This window comes from Halichoeres trimaculatus, unplaced genomic scaffold (assembly GCF_033239565.1).
Source record: "Halichoeres trimaculatus isolate MK-OKI-2021-1 unplaced genomic scaffold, fHalTri1.1 fHalTri1_scaffold_8, whole genome shotgun sequence".
Lineage (NCBI taxonomy): Eukaryota > Metazoa > Chordata > Actinopteri > Labriformes > Labridae > Halichoeres > Halichoeres trimaculatus.
Genome location: NW_027437186.1, coordinates 34,095,458 through 34,112,711, shown reverse-complemented (window position 1 = coordinate 34,112,711; position 17,254 = coordinate 34,095,458). Strand labels below are relative to the sequence as shown.

The 17,254-nt window shown below is 40.5% G+C and overlaps 1 protein-coding gene across 19 annotated transcripts in view; it reads right to left on the bottom strand.

Moving 5' to 3' along the window:
- Positions 1-17,254, bottom strand: part of LOC141794634 (neurexin-1a) — a 469,750-nt gene that overhangs the window by 288,545 nt on the left and 163,951 nt on the right. For all 19 annotated transcript variants that reach the window (XM_074674993.1, XM_074674995.1, XM_074675004.1 and 16 more), the window contains 2 exons: positions 16,645-17,086; positions 3,552-3,935 (listed from right to left, as the gene is read on the bottom strand). In XM_074674993.1, the coding sequence (XP_074531094.1) occupies positions 3,552-3,935; positions 16,645-17,086 (826 nt within the window). The remainder of the gene's footprint in view (positions 1-3,551; positions 3,936-16,644; positions 17,087-17,254) is intronic.

The following is a 17,254-nucleotide window of genomic DNA, read 5'->3' as shown; positions in this document are numbered from 1 at the left end:
ATTGACCTTTTCCGTTCAAGCAAAAATCCATGACAACTAAAGCATTAAAGGATCATACCGATGTTATTTCCTCACTTTCATTTTTGTTACACAACCAAGTTGATAACATAAAGTGCCTAAGCTTCACTCTTTAACGGCTCAACAAGGTTTGTTCAAATTGTTTAGTAATTGGTCAAAACAAGTTCCCGTTGATGATCAAGTAGTTGAGCCTGGCTTAGCATATTTTGGTCTCAAAATATAGATAAACTTGTATGCAGGCTGTGTGTAGTTAATTTTACTGGAGCAAGGCATTTAGAAAAAAAAACAAAAACAAAACAGGCAGTTGGATGTTACAGTCCATGATGAAAGGCTGGTGCAGCTAGCTTAGCACATTAAGCAACCCATTGACATCCTTTTTGCACATACTTGGTGATCCTGTGTCTAGCTGTAAAAAATAAATAAATAAATAAATAAATAAATAATAATAATAATAATAATAATAATAATAATAATAATAATAATAATAATAATGATAAAAGAAATAAAAACATAATTGAAAATAAATAAGTAAATGAAATATAATAATAACAATAATAATACTAATACTACTACTACTACTACTACTACTAATAATAATAATAATAATAATAATAATAATAATAATAATAATAATATTAATAATAACAATAATAATAATAATAATAATAATAATAATAATAATAATAATAATAATACATTTTGACTTTTTTCCCGGCATTTTTTTTCCTGCCTTTAGATATATCAGCCAGTTTTTTAGTCTTCCCGAAACGTAAAGAATTTTGATAGCCAATTTGGTTGCTAATCTCTTAAACTCTCAAGTGCCATTAGGATAAAATTTGTTCTATTTAAATGCAAAGAAAACAAGTGGTTGGCTGTTGCAACACAATCCAAATTTGCAGCTCAACATCCAAAATTGTAAACAACAGCCTCTCTGTGAAGTTACCAAAGGCCGATTGTGGTTTGGAACTCCAGGGTGGCCAAAAGGGGCCTAGTCCACCCTGACCAGCCACCCGTAGCCGCCCCTTTCTCCACCATATCTACTTAACTTATCACAAAACTTCCTAGCAAACTATTTCTAATATTTTCGAATCCAGCTGTCTCTTTGAATGTGAGTAGAGTTAGCATGTTTAGCTTGTGCCACTGCAAACATGCTAACTTCCCAACATTCAGACCAGCTCTTCCTGCATCAGTGGTAACGAGAAAGACATCCAACAGAATTGCCCATTGAGTAAAAGTAAATCAAATTTGCTACTACTTTAATTATTAGAATACATTTCTAAAAATTCAAGTTAAATAATCTTTCCATCCATTGTACTTTTATCTGTGTCTGTATCTGAGATTCTTTGGAGAAAAGATTGTGCATACTTTTGCAATCTCTTGTTATAATTTCATAAGCTTTAAGGTTGGCCCACATGACACCCTCCCGAAGACTTCTGGGGGATTCTGCTTTTTTATTTTTGATACAAACTCCTAAAAACTCAGTTTAATGCTCCCAGCAGGGACATGCAGCTTTAAGAGTTCACTTTCTGACACTTCTGCTTTTTCTCTTCTCTGGAGAAAATGGGGATAAGTATTCTGCACCAGCCCTGGTCATGAGCGAGTGGTTTGATGAGCCAAATGGTTAGCAGAAGACAGCCAATTTACAGGCTGGTGTGCATGGTGGACGTGACCAGCAGCGTCTCACAGTGGTGCATCAGTCACCTGCCACTCAACACGCTCCAGCATCAGTCAATCAACAGTCTGCAAAGCCTGACTCATTCTGCCTGCCTCTCTGTGCCTGTCTGTCTTCACATGCACACTTTCTTCAGTGTTTTGTTCTACTTTCAGTTTGCAGTTGAAGAGGAGCTGTTGTTCAGCCATCAGCCGAGATAAAAAGACCACCTGCAGGCTTCTGTCTGATGATACTCTTCACTCCGAACTTGAAAGGAAGATTCATTTCAGACAAAGAAAACTGAAACTACAGTTTTTATGATTTAAATCATTCTTTTTTTCTGGTTTTCTTTGATGTCAGTTACAGTCATGTTGTTAAGATGCTCAGCCTGTCTTGGTGAAACGCATGAAAAGGTCTGTTGACTTTACACATTGACAAACCCAGATTAGTCCAACCTCACTTTACTCAGAGCAGATTCTGCTCACCAGTGGGATGTGGGATGAAATTTGTAATTTACTGTGGTAACAGTTCTGAATTTATTTTCACATTCATACAGCTTCACTTGTATGAAAGAAAATCCGTCAATTTGCAGAGCCAATAAAAGAAGATGACACATAAATGTAGCTTTTGCAAACGAAAAAGCTCAAATATTTTTTTTATACTACACTTATCCTTTCACTCAATCCTCATTTTGATTTTTGGAATAAGTTTTAATACTAAAAATATCTTCATTTGCTTTACTGCATAACGTGCATCAGTTTTAAACCAGTAAATGATCAAAGTGGTCTATCGTCACTTCTAAGCCTCCATAAGTGTGTGTCAGTGTCTGTCTGCCTTGAACCCTCTCCTTTGCCTGTATGTTGATATTTTGGTTGTATTAGGGCGTTTCTGGGCAGAGAATTAGCGTGATTACATTAGCTAACCACAGCCTACCCAGTGTGCAAGTCACTTTGCGTGTTGATGATAGCGAGAGGAAGATGCTATCCTGAGTAGCTATGCTAGCAGAAGTAGCACAGTGAAAGAAAGACACAACTGAAGCTTGGCTCAACTTTAAGGAACATTTAAGGAAATAGGCTCGATGAAGAGCGACGTAAGTTAGCTTTCTGCTAACCAGGTATGTGTCAAATACCTGTGATTAGCTTGTGCTAACATGCCAAGTCAGGTGCATGGCTTTCGAGGCTCTCCCATGTAGAAATACGATGCTACATGTGGTTGCTGGGCTAGTGAGTGTGTTCACTTAGCTTTGGTCATAGGCTGTGGGGGTGTGCTGCCGCTGGCACTGAGCCCAGTTTGAATGTTAGTGTTGTAAATTTTGCTGTAGTCAATAGAGGTGAGAGAAAAAATTGAAAAATCAATATATTGGATTTTTTTTGTTTTGTTTGACAATATCAGAATCAGGATTCTTTGTCCAAATTATTTTCTTTCTTTTTTTCAAATTCAAATTCTTTATTATTCTTTGTTTATAAACTAGATTGGAAAAAGTTACCACTTATCTCCAGCAGAGGGGGAAATGTTTCTCTCTGGCTCATTTGATGTGCATTTCATGGGAAAATATGGCTCCTGATATAGTCTGTAGACATCATTGTTGTCATTTTACTTTTTCACATGGTGTTATAAAAGCAAACTAAAAATGGCAAAAAAACATAAATATTGAAGAATTGCAATTTAAATCGAATCAGCACCCCAGAATAGCATATCATCCTGGCCCTAGTGTTCAAGCAACCATAATGTCAGCCAAAATTCATCTCAGAACAATCATCTGTCATCTGCATATAATCACAACCTTCTCACTGACACTGTCCTTCCATGCTCATCCAAAAACTGCATATTGGATCTAAAGCCCAAACTCCAAAGGTGAAATGAAACTAGAACCTTCTCCTACCTCTTTCACACGAGCGTCCCAGGTATCCAGTTCCAGAGCAGTCGCATATGTATCGGTTCCATCCCTCTCTGCAGACCCCGTTGTTTTGGCACGGGTTGCTCAGACACTGTTTGGGAGGCTCTTTGGAGCAGGAGGGCTTGACCCCTGTAGCCTTCTGGACCTCAGCCAGGCGCCGCACATCCTTGCTCTGCCCGTCAATGAATAGATCCCGGATGCAGCCCACGTAGCCGTAGTTGAGTAGTGCTGTCCACACCTCAGTGGGGAACACCAGCCCCATTTTGTTCTCAGGCAGACCCCCGAGGTACAGATTGTCATCCAGGTCCAGGATTTCGCTTTCCCCAGGGGCTGTGTAGGCAGTACGCAGGGTGTTGATAGAGATGGTACCTAAGAAATAAGAGACAGTAGGAGTGTTTTTTTTTTTCACCAGATACAAGGTTATTCACCAGATGGACAGATTATAACACCTATCGACGGTACAAACCAGAACACTCGATCTGCCCTGCAGTAACAAAAACATGCAGAGAAGACCCATTTAAAGATGGTTTGATGAAGAAATTAGCTTAATTAGTGTTATCCATCTGGACAGGGTCAGGATTTTCTTCATTTAGAATGACTGATGAGTGTTGATAGGACACATTAATCACAGGACAGCTAGTCTATTAGTAGCCTAATCTGGGATCCCTCAGAGTATCCTCTCCATTTTCTATGGATTTCCCATAATAAATCTTCTTTATCTTTAAAGCAGTGGTCATAAAAAAGAAAAGGGAGGAGAAGAAAAATCGTTGCCCCCTCTATCATTTCAGCCAACCAAACAAAACAAAACAAAACAAAAAAAATCATAGGCATCTTTTAGAACTTGATTAACGGACTGCAGGCTGTTTTTTTCACCCTGTCTCCCCCTCTGTTTGCCTCTCCAACACATAAACCTGCACCGGGAGTTTGTGTGTTTCCCCACCATGATTTATCGCTCTCATTCAGGTTTAATTCTCGATCTGGAGCACGGTAAACAACAGCGGACATGACTGGACTGTAAAGCTTCAGAAAGGAAGGCCTTACTGTGGGACTCAGACTGGGTGATTAATTTGTATATAGATCTGTTACTCTCAGTGCAGGAGCCATTGTGGATCTTTAATTAATGGTGGCTGCCTCCACTGCCCACAACCTCGTCCAGTAATCTATACACCCTGCTGCTGAGGATCTGCACACGCCACTGCCCAGGGAGACCGGCGGCAGCGGCGGCGGAGGGAAAAAAACGTCTGCTCAAATACCCTCAAAAATAAAATTGCCATAAAGTCACAATTTGCATTTTGAGTGGCAGATGCAAACCATGGAAGATATGACTGAGCTATTAGCAGATTTCCTCGGGCTTAATGGCAGAGACCTAAGTGCTTGTATGTGGAGGAAGAGGAGCACAGCTTTTAAGTTATTTTTCCAGGCAAATTGTTTATGTTGGGAAAAAGCCCGGGGCCACACATGAATTTTCAGCAGGGCTGCCTGGCACGTTTTAGAGACACATTAAACATTAAATGGGGCCTTTCACGTTTCATTACAGCTCCTATTAGCATGCATGAATATACATATCACAATTAATTATACGTGTGATAAATATCTGTAGGTCTTTTTATCTAATTAAAGCAGAATTCACTGTGTTGTCTGTGGTTTTTGGGTCTGTTCACCAAAGAAAAAGACATATTTAAATTCATCTATCAGCTAATTATAGTCGTGGGTCCGTTCTTTACAGCCAAGGTGAGCCAGCCTCCCTGCCACGGTGCCTGAGAGAGACGGCTAAGGGCCGAGTGCACAATGATTAACCTGGTCCCACTAACATGTTCCAGCTCTTTTCTCGGGGTCTTGGCCCCAGGCATCTGTTCCAGCACTTTCCTGCCGCCACCCACTGCCTCTGCTCCCTCCAGCCGCAGCTGCTGTGACTTCCAAGCTTTGCACACTTGGCAAGGGCCACCCGTCACGCAGCCAGAACAGCTCCCTTCAGGTCATAGCTAACGAGCTCACTACATCAAACTCATTAGCGGGGAAACTTTGCTCAGAATATAGCAGGTGCCTGGCTGGAGAAAGAGCATCAGCATAGTCAGAGATGAAAGTTTCTTTACTGCGCATGTGTCAGATCTCATCACAGGACAAGAGGTAGCTCAGCTGTGAAATGTCTCAGATCTGTGGCACCATGGCAAACGGACTCTCATCTTTCAGTCAATCAAACTAGCTCAATACAACTTAATTCACATCGCATTCATACACCGACTCAGGGGGATGCTGCTGACCTTCTGCATAGGACATGAAAGTGTCAACCTTCCATCACCTGGACGGCTGGAGGGACATGCTACTAACTGAAAGCTGATGCTAAATAATTCCTCTACGCCATAAATTCCCCGCCGTGAAGTGTAATCGATTTATTCAGTCATGATTATCTCCTCGTGTGAAGTGGGATGTACTCACAGGTAAAACAAGGCTAACTTTAACGTCAGTAGTGTGCCGAGGAATGGAAAGGAAGCAGAAGTAGACCACAGCCAACCAACAGAGGAATTGTCCTACTTGTACCTTTTGAGGTCTCTTGTGAAACTTGGGAATGATGCATACTGCTTTGGCCACAGGGGGCGCCAAAATTAACACAAATTTCTCTGGAAAAAAATATTTAACTGCTTTTTTTCTAATGTATCTAGGATTTAATGACACACTTCCATGAAAACCTTCATTTTTAATTTTACACTCGGAATCCCTAGGGGTACTTTGTTGGTTGAGGGATATAAATTTTAATTTTTTTTAAAAATGCCATTTTTCTATTTTCAAAACATTTATATATATATATATATATATATATATATATATATATATATATATATATATATATATATATATATATATATATATATACACAGCTTCCTTTAAGATCTAGCGCACAACTTAAAAAAAAAAAAATTGGAAAACCTGAACAAATGCTTCATGCTTGAGGATTGAGGATCTATAGAGTTTAGTCCTCAAAACACATGTATACCCATGTAGATACATGTATCTTTTTTTTTATTCTATATTATTTTTCTTTTTAAAATTAATTTTAGTTATTTATTCATTTATTTAGTATTTTTATTTTTTAATACATTTTTCTTTTTTACTTTAATTTAGTATTTTTATTTATTTATTTATTTATTTTATTTATTTATTTATTTGCTTTAAGTAAAAAGATGAAAACTTTAAGACGAGTGTTTGTGACACTTTAAGTGTCATATTAGGAGCAATTAGGAAGTCTCTGGTGAAAAACAGCTAAGATGTATACTGCGTTGGCCACAGGGGGAGCCAAAATCAGTACAAAGGTTATAGGTCAAATGACTCCTCAATTAATTCCAAAGCATTTATACTAAAAATAACACCAACAAGTTTTACTCTTTCTTTGTTTGTCTGCTTCTGCAGGAAAAAAAAATCAGCAAATAGATGATTTCAGCCCTATACATTCATGTGTTGGATCATCCAGAGGCATAGTCTCGTGTTTCCTTTAACTAGGCATACTGGAAGTACTACTTCTCATAAATTTTCATCCCAGATGCAAATACCCTTTTTGGATCTGAGTGCTGTTAATTGCTTTGTCAGAATTGGACCCAGTGGCCGTGAGACAAACATTAAATAATAACTCTACAAATAGTTCTGCTTCGAGCTAATGGTCTGTCTGCTTTTGTAGGTCATCTCAGGTAAGTGTAACTTCTGTCTGTTTCATAACCAGTTAAAAGCTGCTCACAGCACAGATCAGGAGGAGTAAAGATGTAAACACAAAACAAGGACTTTGGTTGGCACGTCTGTCTGAACTGATGTAAGTGAGGGACAAAGAGAAGGATGTCATCATCTTCCCAGCATCTGCTCAGAGTGCTCCACTCACTTGTCACAGTCCTGTAAGTAACGGGTAAACACAGTCAAGCTATGTTAAGTCACAGGCACTGTGCACTCCCATGGGGACGTGTGTGCCCTCGCCAGCATGTGACGCACAACACATACACACACAAGTTGCAGGATGGCGGCCTATGTTTGGAACTGTATTCATCGCCAAAAGGGGAACAGGGACGTGTCTCGGTGAACACTGCTGAGCATAAAAGAGGAGGAGATGGATTCAGAACAAGATGGGAACACGGAGATAAAGATGTCTGGAAAGAAGATGAGGGAGGGGTACATGATGACTGATAAGAAGGCAGACGAGGAAACGCAGCAGCGAAGAATATGTTGAGGAGGAAGTCTCGTCTGAACATTTGAAGCATCCGTCTCTCCTGGAAGCAGCGTCTGCATATAACTGCCTTTATAATGATGTTATAATGGCTGAAAGGAATATGAGCATAGGCTATGTGCTTTAAGAGTAAATGAAACACTGGATTTATTCACAGAGCCTGAAGAACCTGGAGGCAGGATGGAAGGGATGGTGTCCTTATTTCAGGTTAGAGGATCAGTTCAGGCAACAAAAAGCTCTTTACTTTTGGTAGGTTGGGAATCCAATTAAGAAATTAAAGGTTAGGTTGAGGTTGGAGGGAGACTGGAGTTTGGGTTACATTTAAACCAAAAATGTGGTACCACATGGTCAGATTTGTATAATTCAAAAGCCTTGCTCTGCTTTTCTGAAGCAATTTATTGTCCCCTTAATATCCTGATTTATTTTCTTGTCATCTTATGATGAAAATACTGGTTTTCCCATTAAAACAGATTGAGTTAGCTCATTATCTCAAGATAAAAAGATTTCTTTCTCGTCCCGATCAGGTAACTTCTTGCATTAGAACAATGAGCCAGGCCATACTATGGCTACTTTTACATGCATGCAAACAGAGTTCTTCCTATTTCCATGGTAACCCGATCAAAACAGTGAGGCACAGGAAACGTCATGACACAATGTGCGTCATCTCCACTTCCTCTTGCTAACCATAGCAACAACAACAACAACAACAGAAGCAGCACTGCAGACTTCTGTACTCAAAAGACCAAGATGCCTTGCAAACAGAACATGCACAGGACACAAATTAATCTTTCTTTGAATGGGGTTATCCTGATAAGGGTATACATTACTGAATATTTGGGTTAGAAAACGAGCACCCTAGGGGCGTTTTTCAGGTTTTTAAAAACCTAGAAAGAGCATATTCTGGTTTTTCAAAAGGGTTTTTGGTGTTTACACAGCCCTTGAGTATCTCAAGGCCTTCTTCACAAATGAGGGTAAAAGTGGTCATGGCATAAGCTGTTTTCCAAACTGCCTGCTACCTACTTCTTTTGCATGTAGTATGTATGACTGTTCTGTTGGGTCTGTTTTGTAGTATAGTGCTCTGGTTTCCAGTCTCAGAGGGCAGAGCAACAGATGATGTTGTTTTTTTTGTGCCTTTATTATAAATGTACAAAATGGGCAGATCTCTGCATGGAGATTTTGTTAAGCATATCATAGCAGAATCATTTTATTGGATTTGTAATCTTACACCAAAAATAATATTGCTTACTGAAAATGAAAATGAATCTGGATTTTTATTTTTACACCTGATGGAAAAACCCATTATATATAATCCATGTATGGTTTAAAAAAGTGAGTTTGTGGTTTTTATGGGCTTAAATTAATTTGTAGAGGTAAACACCTCTTTTACAACTAGAAGTGACAAAATTTACAGGTGTTTCGTTAGCATCACTTCACTTCTATCTCACAGACTGTCTAATGTTAGTGTTGTATTGTAGTTATAATGCTGACACATTCCAGCAGATGGCGATAATTCACCGAAACCTCCCACCCGCATCGACAAAAAGCGTTAGCGCCGTGCGTTGTGGGAAACAGTATGCCAGGTAGACTGGTCCGTTGCATACTGGGAAATTTTCCTTGACTTCCTGACTGAATTTTGCCCAAAATAGTGGGCACTACTAGTGTAGTAGACGGTTTGGAAAACAACCATAGTTAGACGTGTTTGTGTTGCATCAGAAGTTATGTGTGAATTGTATTGGACCATTGTGGTGAAGAGGAAGCTCTGTAGGAAGTCAAAGTTTTTAATTTATGTGTCATGTTCCAGCCCTCACCTTTGGTCATGAGCTTTGAGCAATGACCAAAAGACTAACGTTCTACAATCAGCTAAAAAGGGGTTTCTTCTTAGTGGTGGTTGAACAGCTTACAGAAATCTTGGGCTCAGAGAAGAGCCGCTTCTCCTTTGCATCAGAAAAAAAATCTGTTGAGATGGTTTGAGCTTCCTGGACGCCTCAAAGGTGGACCCAGAAGCCATTGGAGGATTTATATATTCCATCTTGTCTGGGAACACCTTGGAATTCTCTCAGAGGAACTGAGTAGAGGGATGTCTAGGTTTTGTTGAGCTGGAAGAATTTCTAGGGGCCAGGTTTCTCCAAAATTAAAGTACAAAGATAACAACACGAAAGACAATCATGAAACATCAAAACAGACCTTGAATGGAGAGTTTCAGGGACAAAAGGTTAGGCCTAACGTCCCAGTTTCTACAAACAGGGCTCATTTAATGATTGATCAAACTGAGGATGAGGAATTAGCATTCCAGACTATTTTCAGACACTTGGACCACATCTCTCCCTTTCCCTCTCTGTTCCTGCTGCCTGACCCGTACATGGTGCTCCATCATCAAACCTGAAGGCAGGGGTCCAAATGACAGCTCAGATCTCTCTCACACTTTCTGCATCAGCAGCCAGGCTCAGCTCGCCATGATGTCCCCTAACCCCACTCTCACATCCCCAAAACATGTCAGACAGGGGATTACCACAATCCAGTTAGGGCGATACGGCCAAATCTCTCTATGTGATTGGATTCTCTGTGGAGAGGAGGCTTGTGAGTGGGCTGAGGGGATGTGGGCTGTTTGTTGCCTATATGTTTGTGTACGTGCATGAGTCTGTGTCCACTATGTGTGTGAAGTATAGTGGTGTGCGTGCTTTGGCAGGAAGTGGAAGCTACATCAGAAATGTCCGTGTAATGTCTCTGATGAGTGACCCACGGCTCTCCCCCACTTAAAAGCAGAGTGTCTCTTAGCGTCTCTAATGCGCTGAGGTTAGAAGATGCTGTCTGAAAGTGAGAGTCCATTTACAGGGTTGCTTCCTACAGGAAGAGCCGGCTGAACTAAAGGGGCTGGGATCATTATCCGCCATTGTCACGGCTGCAGGAAGTGTTCCACATGGAGGGCCCGGCTGCAGATAATTACGTCTGGCTGTTGTGTTGCACTTGTGTGTGGAGTGATGTGCTTGATGGTGTGTATTAACAAAACATCTGACGTACAAGGGAAAAGGTGAGCGGACCATATGTTCTGTGACTCAGCGTCTCAGGGGACTGCTGGATTTTCTTCTGAGGTTTAAAAACGACCTCAATTGTGTTGAATATTAAAAAGTGCAACATGAGTTGCTGCAGTCGAGCTGGTGTGCTTTATGATTGGAGGGAGATACCAGGGGCCAAAGAGACAAGGAGGACGCAAAGGCAGACTAATGCAAAAGTGCTAAAAACTGCAGTTCCTCGAATGTCCACTTGGGGCTAGCTCTGAAATAACCAGAAGCCACATAAACACCCATTCAAAGCAGCAAAAATAAACATTTTTAAAGCCTGGTAAAAATATATTTATATATTTTGGTAAACAAATAGACACGGCTGGGCAAAAAAACAGTAGCCTCTGTATTTGGGGGGGGTCCACATTTACTATCCGTACAGACAGCCTCATTCATAGCATAAAAAAAGATGCTCTCTTTAGAAAATCTTTCACAGCTTTGTTGATGCTTTTGCTTCACTAGACTAAAGGCCCATTTTTCCTCCCTTTATGTTTGGAAATGTATCCAGCCTTTTCAAACAATATTACCGTCATTGCTCACATACTTCTGTGCATTCTTTAGGTTGGCAATGTGGTTAACCAATACGTCCACCAGGTGGGGCAGCCCATAGTTAAAAGTTTATGACAACAACAAACTCAAAAACAAATAAAGTGACTGTGGAGGAGGTATTGCTAATGTACCTCTTGCATAAAATACAAAAACGGAGGCAGTGTTGTAAGAGGCAGTGGTCTGTGAGGCCATTAAATACATTGCAAAAGTTCCACTATTGTTAAAGAGCCACATATCAAATAATATCAGCAACACTGCCCCCACGGTTTTTTGTGGAACTGTTCTGTTTGGTCCGTATCCCTAATCTCTCTGGAAACATGCAGAAATACAGACAAAATGAACAGAGAGCAGGGACAGAAGGCTCTGTCCGTATACGGGCCTTAATTCTGACACAGCTCCACCCCTGCTGGTGAAATACTGTAGTTGGAACTAAGGCCCTGTTTACACGACGTTTCATCTAAAAACACTAAAACGCTGTAAAAAAAAAAAATTGCTTTTACACAGAAATGCTGAGGGACCTAAAATTCTGTACTAAGCATGCCAGGCCTGTAGGCTATAATTGTCTTGTCCAGAAGCCACTTTTGGGAGATCTCCACTGAAGTAAAGTTGAGCTGATTATCTGGTGTTGTGGTAAAAACTAAGTACAGAAGTGGAGGCAACAGATTCACAAGATTCAGCAGTACATGCACAACTTGGTAGTCCGTGACAATCGTAGCAACGGTACTGCTATCCTGTTGTATGCACTTGCGCAGTCAGCTTACTATCTACACGGCAACGGTGGCAACAGTGTCTCAAAAAAATTCCCACTCTGGAGGCCTTTTTTTAAAAGTTTGCGTTCCAGGTCAACTGAAACGCTGTTTCTGTGTAAATGCGAGGCTGAAACACAACAAAACTTTGCGTTTCACCCTAAAACCGATGTCGTGCAAACGGCCCCTAACACTAGTAAATGTATCAAATGCTTAAAATTAGAGATGGGTACTAAATTAAGTACTTTTACAGGTACTGACCAAATTCTGTCAAAAGTACCAGGTATTGTGTGAAATTGAAAGGTACCATATTTAGGCATCTAAACGCATCTTTGTGACAGTGAGGGAGTGGAAGAGTAGGTGATTTTCCATGCTGGAAATGAACACAGCATTGCAAGGTTATGTATTACAGAATAAATATGTTGAATTAATTTTTTTTTTTTTTTTTTTTTTTTTTAATTAAGCAAATTGATATGTTTTAACCACATAAAAAGAAAAAAGTACCAAAAATTAGTACTGTTGAGTAACAGGTACCATATTGTTTCAAATGGGAAAGGTACCCATCCCTACTTAAAATTTATGTTTTCTTCCTTGCAGGAAAAAATCCTCAAGTACTGATTTCTTTAAGACAGCTCATCACCTTAATGAGAAATATAAATAAATATAAATAATCACTTTCACCCTTAAAGCTTCACACCCCTACTTCAGTGTATATTGAAGAAAGCTGATTTTGTTCACGCATAGCACTGCACGTTTAATTGCATGAGAACATGACACATACGTTTAAAATCAATGTTATATAATGAGTTAGCCTATGTTTAGTAATGCCTCTTATCATCTTATTCAAATATGTATGCATGACTCTAATTTAGAGAAAAGTATGTAATGTGAATGAGTGATTCTATATAAATTTAGTCATTAAATTTTACTTTTCATTGACAATTTCAGCTTCATGTTTCCAGTGAGAAGACTGCATCAGGCCTACTGGAGGTGCAGGAATTCTCACATTCCTACTGGAGGTACCACGCACACACCATTACTCTCTGCAAACAATAGTGCTTTGTACAGCTCAAGAAAATCTGGATATGCAAGATTTCAGATTAAGGAGGACTGCAGACTTGCAGAATTTAATTGCCTTAACTCGATGAGCAAAGATAAAACAGCTCTGGCAAATTTTGAAAATCACTTTGCGACTTTAAACGCCGTGTTTGAGAACACAGAGTCTCTGCATTCTGCTTCTCTCCTCACACGAGGATTCATCACATGGCGCAGACCTCTTTATGTCCTCTTGTAAGTGTTGATGCCTCAGACTTGTGGAAAGGGAAGAAAAGTTACTCTGAAATGTCATTAGTGCACAGCTCAGCACAGAGCAGTGCAGTAACTGTCTCAGTCCAGGGAGAGACCACCTCCTGTTTCCATGGAAACTTAGGCAGGGTAGACAGAGGGAGCAGAATGAGCTCAACTAACAAAAAAAGATGTTTGATAGCTTTTGTGTGTTATTCTGTCTTGTCTGCATGTGCATGAATGAGTATTTGGAGATAAATGACAGATATTTTCAAACCAGTGAAAGTTCAGTCTGCTATATCTAAATCCTGTAGATCCATAACAGAATAATCCTAGACCTCTAAGAGCTCTAAATTATTGTTCATGATCAGTGGAAGTGAATTAGTTTAATTTTAGCCTCCATGAGCAGTTCAGCTTCAAAAACACACCAATGGACTCCAAGCTGTTTTAACCATGTAGCTCAATTTACGCTGCTACCCTAAATTGCTCTGGGGAGAATGAAACAGTTAATGTAATTTCCACCTCTTGAGATGGAGTGGAAAACATGGTCAAGGGGTATATCTAATTTGCAGCGTGACATTGCGAGGCCTTGGCTCCGAGCACACGCTAACAAATTGCTGCTTAGATAAGCAAATCAACAGGGACCAAAGCAGAGCAACCCCGAGCTTGGAGGACACGACAGGAGAGGGGGCAAAGTTATTTCATGGCCAATGTAGGTCTTGAATCACAACATATGACGCACAGGCTCTACTTTGTGGAATAAAAGTGCTGCTTTGAAACCTTTGGGCTCCTGAAACAGCTGTGGCTGTAAACAAAAGGTGTGAGAGTAAACATTAAGTTTACCTCGGTGATCTAGTGTCGCTGTTAAGTGCTGTAATAGATTTTTTTCCCCCCACAGAAAAGTTAACTGAGACCCTGCAGCTGTATTTTTATAGCAATTTAATTATTCATCCTGCAGAGCAGACACTCCATGTTACTGCAGAGTGTTATGAAGTATGCAAGAGCCTGAGATAGCCAATTACAAACTGTCCTTAGCTACACATGCATCCATGAAAACACTGTTACATCTATCCAGGAAAGAAAATATCTTTACACAACAATGGTTTTAGGATGAAATGCAAAAGTATTGTTGCATTTTTGCCTCTCCTTTACACGGAAACAGAGTGTCAAAAAATAGTTTCTGAAACAGAAACTTTTAAAAATGGCCTCCAGAGTGGAATTTCCCTGAATGCTGAGTAATCTGCTAGATGATTGGCCCAAGTCTACTTTGGTAGAGATCTACTTAGAGCTGCCTCAGGACAAGACAGTTACAGCACCAACTACAGGCCTGGCTTGCTTACTACAGTGTTTTTAGTCTCTCAGCGTTTCTATGTAAACACAATTTTTTACTCCTTTTATGGGGTGTAACATTATTCTGTAAATGGACTCTACTCAACCCTAATCATGTGGAGGTGAAAAGGCTTCTGCATTATCTATGTAGCCTGCCTTCAAGGAAAACCCAGCTGATATGAGCTGAGTTGAATTGGCTCCTGTGGTGACGTAACGACAGGAGGGTTTCGCACTGGCAGCAAGCTGCAACCTCCGGTCTAGAAATATGAGACAATGCTGAAGTGCTAAAATCTGCTGTTTCTTGAGTGTCCACTTGAGGCTGGCTCCAGAAGTACTGGAAGTCACAAACACACCAAACCAAAAAAAGCTGTTTTCAAAGCAAAAATTAACCTATTTACAGCCTGGTTCAAAAAACATCTCCTGTCTGAGTCGCTAACTTTACTATCGGCACACACTGTGTGGGGGGTGAATTTTTTTCTAACTTGGCAGTTCAGAGGATATTAATATCGTGAACTCGCCCAATCAGAGGCACAGCTCAGGGTCACGTGACCAACAGGCACCCTATAGCTGTACATGAAGCCCTTGCAATTACCAATATGGCCGCTATAGCGATGTGCTTCGTTTTCCGTTCCAGAAACAGACAGGTGACGTCAGGGAGACTATGTCCATGATTTATACAGTCTGTGATTGGCAGCCTTGTAAAACTGACCTGCACCCAGTCCTCAAGCACCTTGTACTGGAAGACCAAAGAAAACAGCCTTCATTTTCCCAACATGCTGCCTACAGTTAGTGTTTATTTGTTTACACCAACAACTTAGCCTCAAACTACTTCAACAACAAGAGTCAGAACAAAGCTGTGCTTTCTCTAACACTCATTACAGGTTTTACTAACAGCTTGTCACCCAACAACTCCACCAAGTGTTGATGATATTGACACTTTATTACCAGAAACATCTGTCACAATATTAGAGCTCTTCTGGAGTGCTCACTATCTTTGTGTTGGTGTTTTTCTACCTCTGCATCTGTCAGCACTGACAACATTCAGACAGCCAATCAGCACAGCAACATACACTAGGTTTACCTGCAGTCAACATTTGGATTAAGGCCAATTTGTGGCTTCGGAAACCTTCTAAATAACCCGTTAACATGCTTTAGCACACAGGGTTATTCCTGTTTCCGTAGCCATGGCAGTAACAACAACAATAACAACAAAAGCAATGGCATGGTGGACTTCCTGTACTCAAAAGACCAAGATTCCTTGCAAACAGAATCTTTGCAGAACACAAACTAATGTTCCTTTCCATGCAGATATCCTGAGAGGCGTATACGTGACCAAATATTGGAGTTAGAAAATGAGTAACCCTTTTTTAAAACTGGGACATGAGCGTATTTTAGTTTTTAATAAGGGTTATTGGTGTTAACATGGCTGTGCGCAACCTGGTTATTGCGAATATGTTGAATATGAAAGGGTTAATGACTGCATGTAAAAACGTAGCCATACTCAGATCAGTTTGTGAATACCAAGATGAGAAAGGCTGCAGATTGTACACAGAGGCAACAATTTGACGTTTCTAGAGGAAATTCTGGTAAATGTGACGAACTGTCAGAAATAAACTCAAGTTGTTGGATCATATCTGGACTTCTGATAGTGTCCACCTTGATTTTGTTTCATATTGTTATTTCACTGTTTGTATTTAAGACATTGTTCATTATGCTGCATTAATCTTGACAACAGTGCTTTTGATGCTGCATTTTTTTAGTCCAATTAATAAGAAGTTGTTGTTTTTTGGTTTGTTGCATGTACTTCAAAACACACGACATTATGTTGGGCTCTGTAGGCGTCATACCCTTTCTGTTACATGACTCTTGTCTAAGAATAGTACCCAGTATTGGACTTTAAAGGTTACCTGATCTGCCATCCCGCTGGAAGTCCACATGGTACCACTCCCCATCATTGACTTTCTTATTGACAGCCCTGGTCTTTGTGGTCCCTGAGCCCATGTCCAGCAGCAGATACAGGTGGCCATCCAGCATCTCAATGGCAAAGAAGTCCACCTTAAGGGTCTGGGGGCTCTTGGAGTCCTTGGGCTGCTGCTTGGGCTTGCCGTGGCTGAAGAGAAGGAGGCCGTTGGGCTCTGTGGTACGGAAGTCAAAGGAGATGGAGCCGGTCTTCTTGGCGTTCCACTTGTTGAGGACGATGAAGGACTCGGGCGTCTCGAATGTGATGGGGTCCAGGGTTGCCACATTCTCACACTTGAACGCCACAGTGCCGTGGATCTTCATCTTGGGGTCACCCAGTTTCGCCAGCCTGGACAGCTCAAGTCTCACATCGTTGTTTTTGTACACAACCTGGAAAAAGAGACAAAAAAGCGGGTTAAACATGAGGTAGAATAACCTACAAACAGAGAGGAGGATTGGCTTTTTTAGCTGCTGCAAGAAGTCTAATAACTTTATCAGCCAGTGGTTCTCATTCCCAAGACACCAGAGGATACCTCTCATATTTAGTTTTCCTGAGAC